Raw genomic sequence first — 17290 nt, 5'->3', positions numbered from 1 at the left:
CATGCCCTAGTCCGTGAGTGTTTTTGAGCCAGATAGGTAAAACACTGCGATGGGAACTCTGTGTGCACCCATAGTATAAACAGACCCCTGTAACATTCCAGTAGAAAAGGTATAAGCAGACCCCAGCAACATTTCGGTTGCAGTAGTATAGGCAGACCCCAGTACCATTTCTTTAGTAGAAGTATAGGCAGACCCGTCTAACATTTCGGTAGCAGGAGTAAAGGCAGACCCCAGTAGTACCATTTCTGTATAAGTATAGGCAGACCCCTGTAACATTTATGGAGCAGCAGTATAGGCAGACCCCTGTAACATTCACGTGGCAGAAGTATAGGCAGACCCCAGTAACATTTATGTAGCAGCAGTATAGGCAGACCCCAGTAACATTCATGTGGCAGAAGTATAGGCAGACCCCAGTAACATTTATGTAGTAGCAGTATAGGCAGACCCCAGCACCATTTCTGCAGTAGAAGTATAGGCAGACCCCTGTAACATTTAAGTGGCAGCAGTATAGGCAGACCCCTGTAACATTTATGGAGCAGCAGTATAGGCAGACTCCTGTAACATGTACGTGGCAGAAGTATAGGCAGACCCCAGTAACAATCTTGTAGAAGAAGTATAGGCAGGCAGGCCCCAGTAAAATTTCTGTAGTAAAAGTATAGGCCAACCTCTGAAACATTGGGGTACCATGAGCGTAGGCGAAGGCAGGAAAAATTGGTTGGATAAGAGTGTAGGCGTGGGCCCGAAAAATAAGTGCACCAAGAGTACAAGTGTACCTCTGAAAAATGTATCAACCAAGAGGGCAGGTGAAACCCATAAACATTTTTTGAAAGATACAGCTTGCTGGTGCTTAATTTCTAACAAAGCCTGGAGGCAGTCCTATTGAAAAAATTGGTTCATGTTATAAAGTATCAATACTTTTGAAACTTTGAAAAATTGTAAAAACATTGCTAGATGAGCCTTTTGGGCCGCAGAACAAATTGGCAGTTCAGTGCAATGACCTGTTTCTGGAGAAGGAGGAGTAGCAGGAGGAGGACTTATGTCAGAGACAGATTGACAAAGCTAAATGCCCCATTTATCCGGTGATGGAGAAGAGTGCTTTTATCTGCATCAGCCTTTATGCTTTGCAGCGAACTTCTCAGCAGGCATAGCAGAGGAATGGTGACGCTAATGATTGCAGCATCGCCGCTCACCATCTAGGTAGACTCCTCAAAGTTTCCAAGGACCTGGAAGATGTTTGCCATCCAGGCCCAATCCTTGGTAAAGAATTGGGAAGGCTGACTCCCACTATGCGGCCCATGTTGGAGTTGGTATTCCACTATTGCTCTACCGGTCGGCTGAATACTTCAGCTAGGAATAATGGAATAGGACCCCGGTTGTATTTAGTTGGTTTTCGGAACTGGGGCCATGATTAAGAGGGACGGCCGGGGGCATTCGTATTGTAACATAGTAACATAGTAACATAGTTTGTAAGGCTGAATGAAGACAATGTCCATCTAGTCCAGCCTGTCTAGCTCCGTGTTTTGTTGATCCAGAGGAAGGCAAAAAACCCCAAGAGCAGAAGCCAATTAGCCCTTTTGGGGAAAAAATTCCTTCCTGACTCCCTAATGGCAATCAGACTGTTCCCTGGATCAACCCCTAGTAGTTCCTACCTGCCTGTATACCCTGATTAACAATTAACCTAAGATTTATAACCTGTAATATCCTTCCTCTCCAGAAAGACATCAAGTCCCTTTTTAAACTCCTCTAAGGATTTTGCCATCACTACGTCCTCAGGCAGAGAGTTTCACAGTCTAACTGCTCTTACCGTAAAGAACCCCTTTCTATGTTGGTGATGAAATCTGCTTTCCTCTAAACGTAGCGGATGCCCTCTTGTTACCGTTGCAGTCCTTGGTATAAACAGATCCTAGGAGAGATCCTTGTATTGTCCCCTCATGTACTTATACATGGTTATTTGGTCGCCTCTTAACCTTCTTTTTTCAAGAGTAAATAGTCCCAATTTGGATAGCCTCTCTGGGTATTCCAGTCCCGTCATTCCATGTTTAGTTGCCCTTCTTTGAACCCCCTCCAATACCGTAACATCTTTCCTGAGCACCGGTGACCAGAACTGTGCGCAGTATTCCATGTGAGGCCTGACAAGTGCCTTATATAATGGGAGGATAATGTTCTCGTCCTTCGCCCCTATACCTCTTTTAATGTATCCCAAAACTTTATTTGCCTTTGCAGCAGCTGATTGGCATTGGTTACTCCAGTTTAGTCCATAATCCACTAGTACCCCCAGGTCTTTTTCCATATCACTTTTCCCTAGCGGTACCCCATTAAGTGAATATTGGTAACATCCATTCTTGCTGCCCATGTGCATAACCTTACATTTATCAACATTGAACTTCATTTGCCATTAGAGGTGACATTCTTGGACCGACGCAAGACGGACCAAAGTGAAAGCATTTGCCAAGAATGTTTTCATTGTTAGAGGAGGGGGGAGGAGGGTTTAGAGGAGGTGGCATAGACCGCCCCAGATACCAGAACCGAGGAAGGACACGCTATTCTGGGTATGGGTAGGACGTGTGCGGTCCCAGGCTCTGACTTGGTCCCAGCCTCCACCAAATTCACCCAATGTGCCGTCAGGGAGCTATAGTGGCTCTGCCCGCCAGTACTTGTCCACATGTCCGTGGTTAAGTGGACATTCCCAGTAACCGTGTTGGTGAGGGCACGATTGATGTTGCGGGAGACGTGCTGGTGTAGGGCTGGGACGGAACACCGGGAAAGATAGTGGCGACTGGGGACAGAGTAGCGTGGGACCGCCACCGCCATCATGTTTTTGAAAGCCTCCATTTCCACAGGCCTGTACGGCAGCATCTCCAGGCTGATCAATTTGGCAATGTGCACGTTTAAAGCTTGAGCGTGCGGGTGCGTGGCAGTGTATTTGCGCTTGCGCTAGCGACAGCTGAACGCTGCACTGAGAGACATTGCTGGATGGGGCCGAGGACAGCGGAGTCTGCCTGCTCATCAGAATGTGTCATTTTCATGGAGTGAGGAGGCTGGGAGGAAGGAGGAGCAGCAGCGAGAGGATTCAGAGTTGCAGCAGTGGATGGCTTAGAAGACTGGGTGGTCGATACATCGCTGGATGCATTTTCTGCCATCCACGACAGGACCTGCTCACACTGCTGATATTGTAATAAAGGTCTACCACGTGGACCCATAAATTGTGATATGAAGCTGCGGATCCCAGAAACTTGCCTCTCTCCTAATCCCGCAGCAGCCGGCTGCGATTTACCTGGACCAGGAACTCGGCCTGTGCCCACACCCTCACTTGAACCTCCGTGTTCTTGCCCGCGTCCACGGCTACGTCCTCTAGGCCTACCCCTACCCCTCAGCACGGTGTATTTCGAATACAGCAGACACAGAGCCGTGTAAAAAATTAGGCAATTATTGGCCTACACTTGGAGGCTGACAGCAGTACTGTAACGCACACTGTAGGCCGAAAAAATTATACGCTGGCCTGCAGCAAGTCCCAGCTGGCTAATAGTGAGCCACTACAACTCCCAGCCGCCACTACAGTAATGCACACGGTGACAGGTAGCCCTAAGGAGGATTTTTTTTTCAGTTTAAAAAAAAAAAACAGCAGCCTAGATAGCATGTACATGTATTTCCCTCTATCAGCAGCTGTGGCCGTACGCTGTGCGTGAAGTTGACGGGACGCACGGAGCGGTGTAAAAAATTAGGCAATTATTGGCCTGCACTTGGAGGCTGACCGCGGTACTGTAGGCCGAAAAAATTATATGCTTGCCTACAGAAAGGCCAAGCTGGCTAATAGTGAGCCACTACAAGTCACAGCAGCCAGAACAGTAATGCACACGGTGACAGGTAGCCGTAAGCAGGAGCTTTTTGGGGGTACTTGTTGACAGGATTCTACACTACCACTGTCCCTGCCTCACCAGTACTGCCCCTATACTCTGTATAATTGGCTGCAGACTGAAAACGCAATAGTCTGCAGAGCCCAAGATGAAGAAAAAAATGGTGCAAACTGCTCCTAGCAGCCACAACAGTAATGCACACAGTAAGATGTCGCCCTAAGAAGGACCGTTGGGGTTCTTGCAGACGCAAACAGTAGCCTAACACTCTCCCTATAGCACCAGCAGCACTCTCCCTAATCTCTGCCAGCGTGTGTCTGAGGCGAGCAGCGGGCGGGACTGCCTTATATACTCGGCAGTCACTTGATCTCGCCAGCCACTCACTGCAGGGGGTGGGATAGGGCTGGAATGTCACAGGAGGAAGTTGTAATGCCTTCCCTGCATGTCTATTGGCCAGGAAATGGCGCAAAACATGCAGGGAAGGAAATGGAATTGACTTGAGTACCGCGTGGTGCTCATCTCGAGTAACGAGCATCTCGAGTACCCTAATACTCAAGCGAGCATCAAGCTTGGACGAGTACGTTCGCTCATCTCAAGCCTGTACGAGACCTCTGAACATTGGTCGGATCCTTTAAATGCCGCTGTCAGAATTGATGGCAGCATTTAAAGGGTTAACAGCTCCGATCAGTGGCGTGGCTTATCAGAGCATTTTTGGGAGGGTGTTGGCTGTAAGAAACAGCTGACACTCACATTGTATGGAGCGTGATAGGCCCGCAATTTCCCTTCATACATACCCCGAACCTGCAGTATGTAACCGTACATCCTGTAGCTTTAAGGGGTTAAAGAGCAGATAATATCCTAGAGTAAAAAAAAGCCACCCTTGCCTCCTCAGTCTCCTTGATCCAGCACAGATGCCCCAGTGGTCTGTGCATACAGTCGGCCAGCGATGATGTGCTATAACAGCACTTGACTGCTACAGCTAGTCGCCGACTAGAGGAGTCACCTGCTGTTCTTAGTGACATCTTTTTTAAACTACTGGACAACAACTTTACCAGGCAGCACCGAAGCTAGAAGTTAGAACACTCGTAGGCTATGGAGCGCTCCCTTGACTTTGTTTTGGGAGGACAGCGTCACTCTGTGTTCTTACTTGGTTGCACACAAAACCTTCAGCAAGAAGCCATCGGGAGGTAAGAAAATGACTCCAGAGTGAGCTGAAAAAGCACAAGCAGCAACACCTCAGTAAGATTGTATGTGTATACCATATATGGGGTGGCGCCATTTAGCTGTTCGCCTCAGGCTGCAGAAGGGCCAGGCGCACCCCTCTGCACACCCGCTCACAGATTACCCCCATTCCATGGAGCTTACCCACGTACAGATCTTCTGATGCAGGTTTTTATTCCACAACGCGGATTATAAATCGTTGTGCAGAAACCCGCGTCACATGAACTACGTCATCAATCCGAAGGACTTCTATGGGATGTAAAAGTGACTTGGATTCCAATGTGGATTTTGGTACTGAATCCACAGAAAACTTCAGTGTGTTCGAGGTCTTACATTCAGTGCCGGATCCGTCATTATAACTTGTAGCATGTTCATTGTCTTGGATTATATAGCCAGCAGGTGGCGCTCTGTCATCAATATTACTCAGTTATACCTTCAGCCGGTTTATGTATCACATATAATACAGTCCGGTATCCGCCTCTTATATGTATATATCACTGAGTATTATGGAAGGGATATAGAGTCTACTATCTGTAACATTCAGTAGCTGGAAGATCCTGTGTGATGTGAACATGCCCTGCGTGCCCAAAAACGACAGTAAAATGTGCCGATGTGTTGTGCTTAAGCATGTGCAATTGTGCATACGTATCTATAAAGCAGCCTTTATGCAGGTGATTGTCCCATGAACACTTGTGCAGCTCCTGTACACACTGCACTGACACACAGACACGGCTGCTCAGCTGTAACTCCTTCTGAGTTTCCCTGGTCTGCAGTGTTCTATGGCTGGACGCTACCAGCAGTGGTTGGTTGTGTGACATCATTGGCGCAGCCCCTACAGCTTGCGGCATCTGAGAAGTAACTACTGCACAGTAAGTAGGTTTCCTCTATCCCTGCCCTCAGCCTGTTAGAGCCGTCGCTGTATCCTTGTATTGTCTATAACAAAGCTGCTGACTGATATTATGATTGCTGATCATTACAAATGGAATTACTGGTTAGATGCGTTCGCACTGACAGCTTGTGGCCGCTGCGCCGTCCTCCTACACCCCCCGTCATATACAGCGTGCCGTCCTCCAGACACTGCAGAGTATTTGTATCTCATCCGATACAGCCCATTGCTGTATCCGTGTATCTGATATGTAACACGGCTGGAGATATAGATCATACATGTAATGTGAAAGCTTGTGGCAGCTTTATCTTCTCTCTGCGCCACTTCTAGCGGTCTGACATGCACAATGCTCAGTGCACAACCCCTTATATGAGACCGCATCTTATCTGGGACGGGGGGCCTTGTCAGCTCCTATCAAAATAACCTGTCATTTAGGCCTCTATCACACGGGCGACAGCGGTACCACAGCTTTGTACATGCGATTCTATTACACGCTTTTTCTTGTGAAAAATCAGGCATTGCGTTGCTGGCACCCATGATTGTTAAGAAAGTTAATAGGAGTTTCTAATGTTAAAAATATATTGCATAGCATGAAAATCGCTAATTTCTGCTATGCGATGCGATAAACAAGGAGGCTCCATAGGGAAACATGGCTACAAAAATAGCAGATCGCAGAAAGATAGGAAATGCTGCGATTTTCTTTCTAGCAACATAATATCAGTGAAAACATCGCTAATGTGAAGGAACCCATTGGAAAGCATGAGCTTCACAAACATGCATTTTGTAGCGCTGTCACATTGCTATTAAAAAAAATCGCACAATTTTTTATCCCGTATTAAAGCAGTTTGAGGCTGTTTACCCAATAGTGTTTTTTGGTTTTTTTTTTACGCTGAGATATTGCTGCATTTTTTTCAATGGGACCTTCTGTTAAAATCGTATCGCACAAAAATCGTAAGTTTGTGCTTCTGCGATTTTTGGGCAATGCGATTTTAACATTAGAATGTCCGATTTAAAAAACGCAGCGATATTGCAGCGTTAAATAAAACACTGGTGGGTAAAAGCCCTTAGGCTGCATCCGCACAGACTACAAGACATCGCTACAATGTGAAGTTCATGGTTTCCAATGGGTTTTTTAACATGAGCGATGTTTAGTAGCGAGATTTTGAGGTCCGTATAAAAGCAGCCTTAGCCTCATAGTAGAGACCAGATGAGTGTAACCCTCTAATATGTATTTAAGGCTTGTGATGCTCTGAAACACTCCTTTACCGTATGAACAAGGGCGTAACTATAGAGGGTGCAGGGGATGCGGTTGCACCCCGGCCCAGGAACCTTAGGGGGCCCATAAGGCCTCTCTTCTCCATATAGGGAGCCCAGTACTATGAATAAAGCATTATAGTTGGGGGCCCTGTTACAGGTTTTGCATTGGGGCCCAGAAGCTTCAAGTATGGGTACAGATACAGATAGAGGGGGGCCCCAGCTCACCTTTTGCATCAGGGCCCCTGAGCCTTTAGTTATGCCCCTGCGTATGTATTATGGCTCAGGACCCGACAATATTAATGTCCCTCCTTTGCCTCCCTCTCTTATTAGGGCTCGGTTAGACAACGCTGCTAAGCAAGGTGTAAACCGCGCTCCTGACAAGCAGGGAATTCTGCATGTGAATGAGCTCCCCCGAGCTCCGCAGAGCAGCCCGGTCAGGCGTCCATGGTGCGAGCAGCCTACTTCCACGGCTCCCATAGGAGCCTGTGGTAAGCACCTGGACAGTGCGCAGCATGGAGCTGACAGGATTCTAAAAAGGATCCCTGTAATCCTTCTATAGCAGCTTATTGGTTGCTATAGAAGCGTGGTTTTACACACTCGTCTGACTGAGCCCTTGAAGGGGATATTTACCCATTGGTAAAAAGGGGTCTAATGTCCTGAGCAGTTCCTTCTGTAATTGGAGCTGGTGGTCAGCTGTTCTATTCCTCACTGTATATAAATATATTTATACTGCCTTCACTAGGATGATGTCTGGTGAGAACTCAGGGAGCTTTCAGCAGGAGGATCTTCTAAATGTCACCATTTATCCTGCTGAAATGAGAATCACTTCCTGATGAATGTGATGACCAACTTTGTAGAGACTGTAGAGATGGAAACTGGGAATCTCAGTTTTAGCCACCCACCAAGAGATGATCCTGGGTTTAGAACTTTGCTGGTCCCAGAACACAACTTATAGAGAACATATGGGATTGGTGTTCCTATCAAAATTGTAGGTAAGGAGGAAATTGGATCTTCTGCTGCAAAGCATTCCTATAGAGCATCAAAGGATCAGCTCGTTGGTCTATGGTTATGATTTTTTCTTTTGGTACAAGAGGTCCCGGGTTCAGATCCCAGAAGAACCTTCACAAGTATTGATCCTCTTCCAGTTGTGGTAATGGACAGCACATAACATCCCTCCGTATCACTGCAACACCTAGTACTGCGTCACCCATAACTGTATTGTGCTGATGACTTCTGTGTGTTTTCAGCGGATAGTCTCAAGAGTAAAGGTGCATTTACACTGAAAGATGATCACTCAAAAATCGCTCAAACGGCATTTTGAGTGACAGTTTTGAGCGATCATCCTGCATAACTCTTAAATTGCTAATTAGCTGATTAAAGAGTTATGTAGGCATAGCGGGACACTGCTGTAAAAGCTGAGAACAAAGCAGCTATTTGGATATGCAAACAGCTGCTTTGTTCTCAGTGTCCTGCTGAGCTGCTAGCTCTGAGAAACTGCAGGAGTGCTGACAGCTTCTTTGTTCTCGGAGCTTTCTGCTGGTATTCCGCTAAGAAGTCCCAGGAGGATACAACCTGAAAGAATGCCATCAGTGCCGCCTGCTGAGAAAATCAGCCTGCGGAGCTGATAACACTCGTTGTTGATTTCTAGCTTGCAGGAAATAAATGATGAATGAATAGTAAAAAGCAGTGCATGATAGCAGCGCATTCAGACACAACGATTATCACTCAAGAGATGGCTTTTAAGTAGAGATCAGCGAGCATACTCGCTAAGGACAATTGCTCGACCGAGCATTGTCCTTAGCGAGTATCTCCCCGCTCGGGAGCAAAGGTTCGGCTGCCGGCAGGGGTGAGTTGCGGCCATGAGCATGGGGGAGTGGGGGGAGAGAGGGAGAGAGAGATTTCTCCTCCGCTCCTCCCCGCTCTCCCCCGCCACTCCCCACCCGCCGCCGGCAGCCAAACCCTTGCCCCCGAGCGGGCAGGTGCTCGCTAAGGGCAATGCTCGGTCGAACAATTGCCCTTAGCGAGCATGCTCGCTCATCTCTACTTTTAAGTAATTTTTGAGTGATAATCATTGTGTCTAAATGGGCCTTAAGAATAGGAGGATCCAGATTTTCCCCCAAATGTCAATACAAAGTGGAAAATATATTAGATATAATAATAATCTAACTCCTTTCCAGGGAAATTTATACAGATGAACCAGGAAGAAAGTAGGTAAATTCTGATGCCAAGACTCAATAGCAAAGAGGACGGGTTAGCCTCTAATATGCTGTCTGCCTGTCCTACAAGACGACTTACTGTACTTCAAGCCATGTGAAAGTTTCCTCAAAAATGTCAGAGAAACTTGTGGACAGATCATTTCAGCCATTTCCAGACAATTCTTCATCCAGAGATGTTCGCTCAACCTACAGTTGGGACTTTGAGGAAATTTCTCGGGCAAAACTAAGCCTACTTAAAATCAATCATACCATTCTGACCTAAGGAAGCGTGATTTCTCCTGCTTTGGAGGATTAGTCATGTAAACCATGGCAGACTTTCAATCAGACCAGCTGTTCAAGAGCCTGAAGGTATTCAGCCTGTTTGCGTGAGGATTTTAAGGTACTTGCTAAGAAAAATAGGTTTATCTGTGTCACATTGTGCTCCTGGGGTCTGTAGTACTATGGGTTTCCAGGATCACACTGCTGTAGGTATAGGTGATTTGGCTAGCTAATGGTGTGGAGCTCTCCAGCCAGCTAATCACCATCATGATGCACACATATATACCAGCCCCTCTTACTAGAGGGTGCTGGTCATTTATCCACTATCCTTTTACAACTCAGTGCTTGGTGTTATGCTTTCACTGAAGATGGTTTGCACATCTGATCTCCTGTCTGCAGGTTCTGTGGCCCCTCCTTCCTTCCCTTTTATCAGATGTGGCCTCCAGACATCTGATGTCCTATACATTGTCAGGTGGGTGATATCTGTAATGTTCCTCTTATGTCAGTTGGGTGTCTGACGTTCTTGCCCCTTTCTTGATGTGTGAACACTTAAACTAACTCCTGTTTTATTTGTTAGGCCAGCTACCCATGTCTGCCGCCCCCTTGCTATTCTGGGCAGACGCAGGCTTTGCTCTGCTCCTTCTATGTGAATGGATTCTTAGCTGTGTACTTTCCACTGGCACTGCAGGAGTTAATCCTCCCCAGTGCTCTCAGCCCAGCTGCAGGGTGTGAGGGGTTAATTCTAGATTTTCCCTTGTCTCAGAATAAATAAGAAAAATACATTTAATTTCTCTTCTCACTGTCTCTTCTTTATGTTAACTTAAAGCCCTTAAGGAATGTGTCTTCCCAGCCAATACCCCTTTGTTCCCCATTAACAGAAAGAGTTTAAAGGGCCAGCCAGACTGTCAGTAATTGTTTGCATTTATTTTCAGAGGAAAGCAGTACTGTTGGACAGTGCTGCCATAAGGGGCACGGAATAACCCAAAACCAGTTCACCAGATGCATGAAGCTGATATTAGACGCCTGGCCAATTCCCGAGGGCACTGCCCCCTTGTAATATGTTGATGACTTACTTTTATGTGCTTCTGACCCAACAAGCTGCCTTGATGCATCACTAAGCCTTTTGTGTTATCTCCATCCGAGTAGAATGGCTGCAAAGCTAGGAAGACAAACTTCAGCTCTGCAAATCTCACATAGTGTTCCTGGGCCACTGCCTAGGTCCAGGTACTAAACACCTGACGCCGGAGTGCACGAAGGTGGTAAGTGACATGCAACTTCCCACCTCCCAGGCTCAGTTGCGTACCTTTTTGGGACTGGTTTCTTACTGTCGGCCGTGGATACGCTCTGCCTCCATGACCATGCAGCCTCTGTACGACTGTTTGGGTTCACGGCCATTTGCCCTGACCCCGCAGGCCAAGTCAGCCTTCCATCAGCTGAAAGTACAGATAACCAGTGCACCCGCACTGGAGCTGCCAGACTATGACAAACCTTTCCTAATGTACGTCACTGAGATGGCGGGACACGCCACCGCTGTACTGACACAAATGCATGGTGACAAAAAACGACCTGTAGCATACTACAGTGCCCATCTTGATGCGGTGGCTAGAGGGTCTCCATCCTGGATCCGAGCGGTTCTAGCAGTCCAGGCACTACTGGACAAAAGCTCTGACGTTGTCCTAGATCACACCATGGTGGTCTACACCCCACATGACATACATGGTATCCTGACTCAGGTAAGCCGTAGACATCTGTCTCTTGCCAGACAGATAAAAATGGAACTCGCAGTGCATTCCTCCTCGAACATCTCAAGCCAAAGGTGCACCACCTTGAATCCAGCCACCTTACTTCCATTAGGTGACGTAGATTCAAATGGGGGGAGGGAGTAAGTACAGGGGATCAGTTGTTTTACAACTCCCTGACTGATGAACAGGAGGCATTTGACATCGGAAACCAGCATGACTGTGTGGCCCTCATGGCCCAGGAAACGGCTGGATTTGCGCATGTCACAGACAAGCCCCTGCAGAACCCCCAGTTTGAGCTGTTTGTGGACGGATCCAGATACCTAAATGACGAGGGAAGGTTTGTAACAGGTTTTGCAGTGATCACACAACAAGATGTCCTAAAAACAGAATGCCCCCGCATGTCTCAGCACAAGAAGCGGAATTGCAGGCCCTCACTGAAGCGTGTAGAGTGGTAGAAGGTAAGACGGCAAACATTTACACTGACTCCCGGTATGCATTTGGCATAGCTCATGATTACGGCCCAACATGGAAGGCCAGACAGTTTTCTTTTACCTCAGTAGGACAGCCAATTAAGAATGGTGCAGCGGTGCAGAGTCTCACAGAGGCCCTACTTACTTCTACCTGACAAAGTGGAAAGCTCACACCAATTCCTACACCAGAGAAACAAGAGGCAACGCCATTACAGACCACACAGCAAAGGCAGCGGCCCTCAAGCCATGGAAGAAAAGAAGAAAAGAAGAATTTAACAGTAACTTTGGACTTTAACTAAACTTTGGACTTTGATAAAAACTTTGGACTTTGATAAAAACTTTGGACTTTGACTAAACTTTGGACTTTGACTAAACTTTGGACTTTGACTAAACTTTGGACTTTGACTAAACTTTGGACTTTGATAAAAACTTTGGACTTTGATATAAACTTGGACTTTGATATGCTAAAGACTGTACAGTTACAAGCCAGCAAGGAAGAAAAAGACAAATAGTCTAAATATGGGAGCAGCAGAAATGGGACGGCGTATGGCGAACAGTTAACAGCACTTGCCTACCACGGTCCCTGTGCCCCATGATGGCCCAGCTGATGCACGGAAAGACACACCTATCAAAGCAGCAATGATGTCGACGCTTGAACGAGGACGGGTGGCTCCTGGGTTTTCTGTAGCTGCTGCATCATCATTTGTCCAATTTTGCATGATCTTTGCCGTAAGCAACAGGGCAGAAGTAAATTTGCCACATAACACTCGCCTAGACCACTCTACCCATTTCAGGGATTGCAAATTAACTACACTCAGCTCCCACTTGTTGGGAAGTATGAATATGTGCTTGTTGTTGTTGATTTCTTTTCAGGTTGGAGACCTACCCCGTTACTAAAGTAAATAAGCAGGTAACCGCACAGAAGCTCATGAATGAGGTAATCCGCAGATACGGGGTACTAGAGACAATTGAGAGTGACAGAGGTACACATTTTACAGGTGAAGTGATGCGAGAGGTGATGTCAGCCCTTGGGGTGGAACAAGCGTTTCACACCCCGTACCACCCGCAGAGTTCCAACAAAGGTATAAGACTAAATGGTACGCTTAAGTTAAAAGAAGTGTTGTTTGGCTTTATGCCAAGATTGGGGTTGTATCATCCACAGGCCCCACAGCAGGGCTATGACCAGTAGCCGGATATGTAAAGCACCTGTGTGACCAGCTAACAGTGACGCAGAATCTAGTCTTTTCTCCCATTCCAGGCCTAGACAACTTAGAGGGATCACACTCTCTGCAACCTGGAGACTGGGTGGTCGTAAAGAGGCTTGTCCGGAAATCTCTAGAGCCCAGACTCGAGGGGCCCTATCGAGTCCTGCTGATCACACCTACTTTGGTAAAGGTTGAAGGAATTGTTGTTTGTTTTGGGACTAATGGACTTTTCACGCCCTACTTTGCCCCCCATGAGAAGGAAAATGAAGGACATTTTGTTTATTGATGGACTTTTTGGACTCCTCACTCCGTACTTCGCCCTTGTGAGAGGGTGCAAAATGACAATGCCCAGAACCACTTTGTTAGACACCACCAAATACTGGTAGATGGACTAAACACCTCACAGGTGAAGGACTGTTGGACTTGTACACACGCACCAGTAACTGCCACTAGTTTTCCTTTCCTGGCTGTTCCTGTTCCGTCGAAAGAACTGCTTGCATGGACAAATGGAAACTCAGAAACCAGGGATAGCTGGTGGGGTAACATATTTAGTTCTTTGAACCCTGCCAATTGGTTCTCTGGTTTAGGAGGTTGGTTTATGGGGATCCTACAAAGTATATTACAAGTTGTGATGATTTTATCATGCATTTATATAGCAATTAAGGTTATAATTTCATGTATTTCTAAATGTACTGAAAAAGCTTTCTCTGCGCCGATATGAATCACGTGTTTATGGACTAGGAGTCGTACGTGGCTTGACTCCATGTCCAAAATGGGGGAGATGTGAGGGGTTAATTCTAGATTTTCCCTTGTCTCAGAATAAATAAGAAAAATACATTTCATTTCTCTTCCAAACTTACCCTTTTATCTGTCCTCTTCCCACTATGTGACGCTGAAACTTGTCTTATCTGTACTTTCACATGTTGTCCTGTTTTCTGTTCATATTCTGAGAACCTTATCCAAGGACATATTCTGCTTTGATACAACTGTCACCGAGTGTTGATATATTGTTTATGTAGAAGACGTCTTTGAAAGATATATTGTTCATTAAAATTTCCAGATGTCCAGCGACCCCGGGCATGCGCAGTAACTAAATCATTACGTCAGCAAACTTCTTCTATAACTTCTGTAACTCTGTGAATAAACCTTCACTTCGCTTATGACAATCCCATGGTGCATGTGGCTGTCTATTTGCGTCGTCTGAGTACTCACATCTAAGACTAATTCGGAAGCAGACAGCATTAGCTGAACGGTCTGGTTTTGACCCCCTAACAAGGGTAATAGGCTATTGCTGGAGCTGGAGATTCTCCTCCTTTGCCTGAGTGTTGTTGTCTATGACTTCTGTGTTTGCCCTGATTCCTTTTACCTGGATAATGTTTGTTCTCTGCCTGCCCAGACATTGCACCAGATTCTGTTTACAGTTTGGCCTGTTTTACAGAGCTTTGCACCGGTCCCTTTGACCTCCATGGATCAGCTGCAGGAGGTAGCTCCAGGAGGTAGCAGCCTGCTCGGTTTCCTGCAGTAAATTCTAGATCCCTGTACAGTGGTTAAAGAGTGAATACCGGGGAACCATCAGGATAATGCCCTTAGGATTAGCCCAGGCCAAGGCCAAACCGGTTGGTTGGCACAGTGGGTCCACACTCATTGTCCATAACATGTTTCTGCATGCATGAAGTTCTGAGTGGGGTTTTCCTCTGTGAGGTGAGCAGAGCTCATGTGGTAACAATCACTTCTTCAGTGTGGTCTGAAGGAGTGGACTGCTCTTGGTGTGTACAATGACATGTTCTGTGTGGTGTTCCCTCTGTGTTGCAGTCACTTGGTGTGAACAAGGTCGTGTTCTGTGTATGTCTGTAGGTGTTGACTACACTTGGTGTGAATTGTCCTGCTCAGTGTGTGTTTTGTTATATCTCCCCTGCCTGGTGTTCCTGTCTGTTACCATCTTGGATGAGATGGGCCCCTAGGTTCCAATGTGTACTATTGGTAAATATTTTGGCGTCTGTTGTTGTTTGTATGCATGTTTGCTTTTTGTATGTTATTAGTGTTAGAGTGCATATTCTTTCCCTCCTGTTTTATTTGGGTTGCGTTCATCTATGTCATTGTTCCCATGGCCTGCACAGATATAACAATCAGAGGTAGAAACCTGAACTTTGTTGGATACCCAAGAAATGGCAACAAAAGGTGCCTATACCTGTATAGCAGTGTTTCTCAACTATAGTCCTTCGGGACCCCCAAACAGGTCATGTTTTCACAGTATCCTATAGGAAGAACACATGTGGCAATGTCTGAGGAACTGATAATTAGATCACCTGTACAATACTGTAAGAAATCCTGAAAACATGACCTGTTTGGGGGTCCTGAGGACTGGTGTTGAGAAACACCGCTGTATAGTGTCCACCTTCATAAATAGTGTGAGCGAGGAAGGCTTTTAGCAGAGAAGACCCATATTTAGGAGTGATGCTCCATATTCCACAGGATGGATTTGAGAAAGGCTTAGGTAAGTCTCTAGCGAAAGACCCTTTGACAAAGTGGTTCATAATGGCCATTCAGAGACTGAAGACAGCTAAATCAACCCTTTCCCAAAATTCAAAGTTATGTGAGCACTCCTAACCTTTACAGGAAACGGATTTGCTATTCCTATCAGGAAAAGTGGAGTTCCTGGTGCACACAACATACCTTCTGTGTAAGAAGAACCTCTCTATGGAGAAGACTTTTCTGCTGGTCCCTCAGTTTTTTTTCTGGTCTTTCCCACCCTTAATAAATCCTTCTCCCCCCGTATGTATATGGCTGCTGTGTGAGGATACCCAAAGAAGCCAGAAGTTATTATGTTATTCTTCTTTTCCTGGCGATCTAACAGCAGCACATATCTACCCAACCAATAAAGTATTTTTCTCTATATCCCTTTGTAGTCTTTAAAAACAGTCAAGGGGGAGGAGCTAAAGTCCTTCTTATGGGGTTTGTACAAAATTTGAATTAACTCTCCAAAGCACATGGTAGGGGAATAGATCCCCATGTCTATATGTGCTGCTGTCAGGGCTACAGGAAAGGAAAACATCATAATAAATTCCACCTGTCTGCAGAGTCATATTGACTGTAACAGGTCAGTGTAATGTAAGTATGAAGTCAGTAACATGCAGAGCACACGGATGTGAGAACCAGTCCGTCTGGATAAGCCCTTTATAGATTCCTCTATGAGCTCCAGACATCAGCAGTCCTCCTATTACTCCTGTTCTAGACTCCTGGCTGCTACATTGTAACAAACTGCTGCTGTGTGAGCCAGACAACGTGATGGCTTCTCAGCCTCTGAATGTCAATGTTTTCATTTATTGACAGCAAGCAGAGATCTTGAAAACAGCGAAGAAAGACAAAACATATCAGGAAGTTGTAGAAGCTTTATTTCCATAAGATTCACAACTTCTTGTAGATCCGTGTAGATACAGGCGGATACTTTCTCATCTTAGACTTAGTTATTTGCTGTTTGGCTACTTGCAGAAGTAACGGTCATTCAGGTCCATCTCACATGTAAGTCCTCTCGCACACGGGCAGTAATCCGGGTAGAGCCCATTAATAATCTGAAGAAAGAGATGATAGGGTTAATGAAGACACTTGTGACTCCTAACCACATCCGCTAGTCTTTAGTCCATGTAGACGGACTGATGTCGCTGTGGGGCGTCTTACATCAGAGTTTGTGTTTTTAACGCACAAATGTCATCTGATTGCAATCAGTGTTTTTAATGGGGGAGAAAAAAACGGAAGGCGGTCAAGATGATGTCATTTAAACCTCCCATTAAATTCAATGGGTGCGTCAATGAAACAGAAGTTACTCCCTCGCCGTACAGGGGCGTTTATTTTAAATACATTCATTGATATTAATGTGCGTTTCTGGTCAGAGAATCAAAAAATAAGACATTCAATCTGTTAAAAAAATAAAATTTAAAAATCGCACATAAATAAACTCATCGCCTTTAAGAACTCACACCAGCGTACGCAATGTAGCCCATGAAGAGCGCACCATTGTTTCCGCCCGTGTATGTTGGATGTTTTTGCACGTTTCTCTGCTTGCATATTGCGTCTGTATTCCCTGTGGTTTTCAGATGCGCAAAAAAAACCGCAAGAAGGACGAATTGTTGTCACTTTTTATGCACTTTTCCTGGCAACAAGTGTAATAAACACGGTGAAAATGTAAC

General features: G+C 45.9%; 1 protein-coding gene across 1 annotated transcript in view; it reads right to left on the bottom strand.

Moving 5' to 3' along the window:
* Positions 1-16477: 16477 nt before the first annotated feature.
* Positions 16478-17290, bottom strand: part of LOC136614110 (leucine-rich colipase-like protein 1) — a 61499-nt gene continuing 60686 nt past the window's right edge. Inside the window, exon 6 of the mRNA XM_066594099.1 lies at positions 16478-16675. Within this exon, the coding sequence (XP_066450196.1) occupies positions 16586-16675 (90 nt within the window). The 3' untranslated portion in view covers positions 16478-16585. The remainder of the gene's footprint in view (positions 16676-17290) is intronic.

Source organism: Eleutherodactylus coqui, chromosome 1 (genome assembly GCF_035609145.1).
Source record: "Eleutherodactylus coqui strain aEleCoq1 chromosome 1, aEleCoq1.hap1, whole genome shotgun sequence".
Lineage (NCBI taxonomy): Eukaryota > Metazoa > Chordata > Amphibia > Anura > Eleutherodactylidae > Eleutherodactylus > Eleutherodactylus coqui.
Note: the sequence above shows the minus strand (reverse complement) of the source record. Positions and strands in the feature narration are given on the sequence as shown.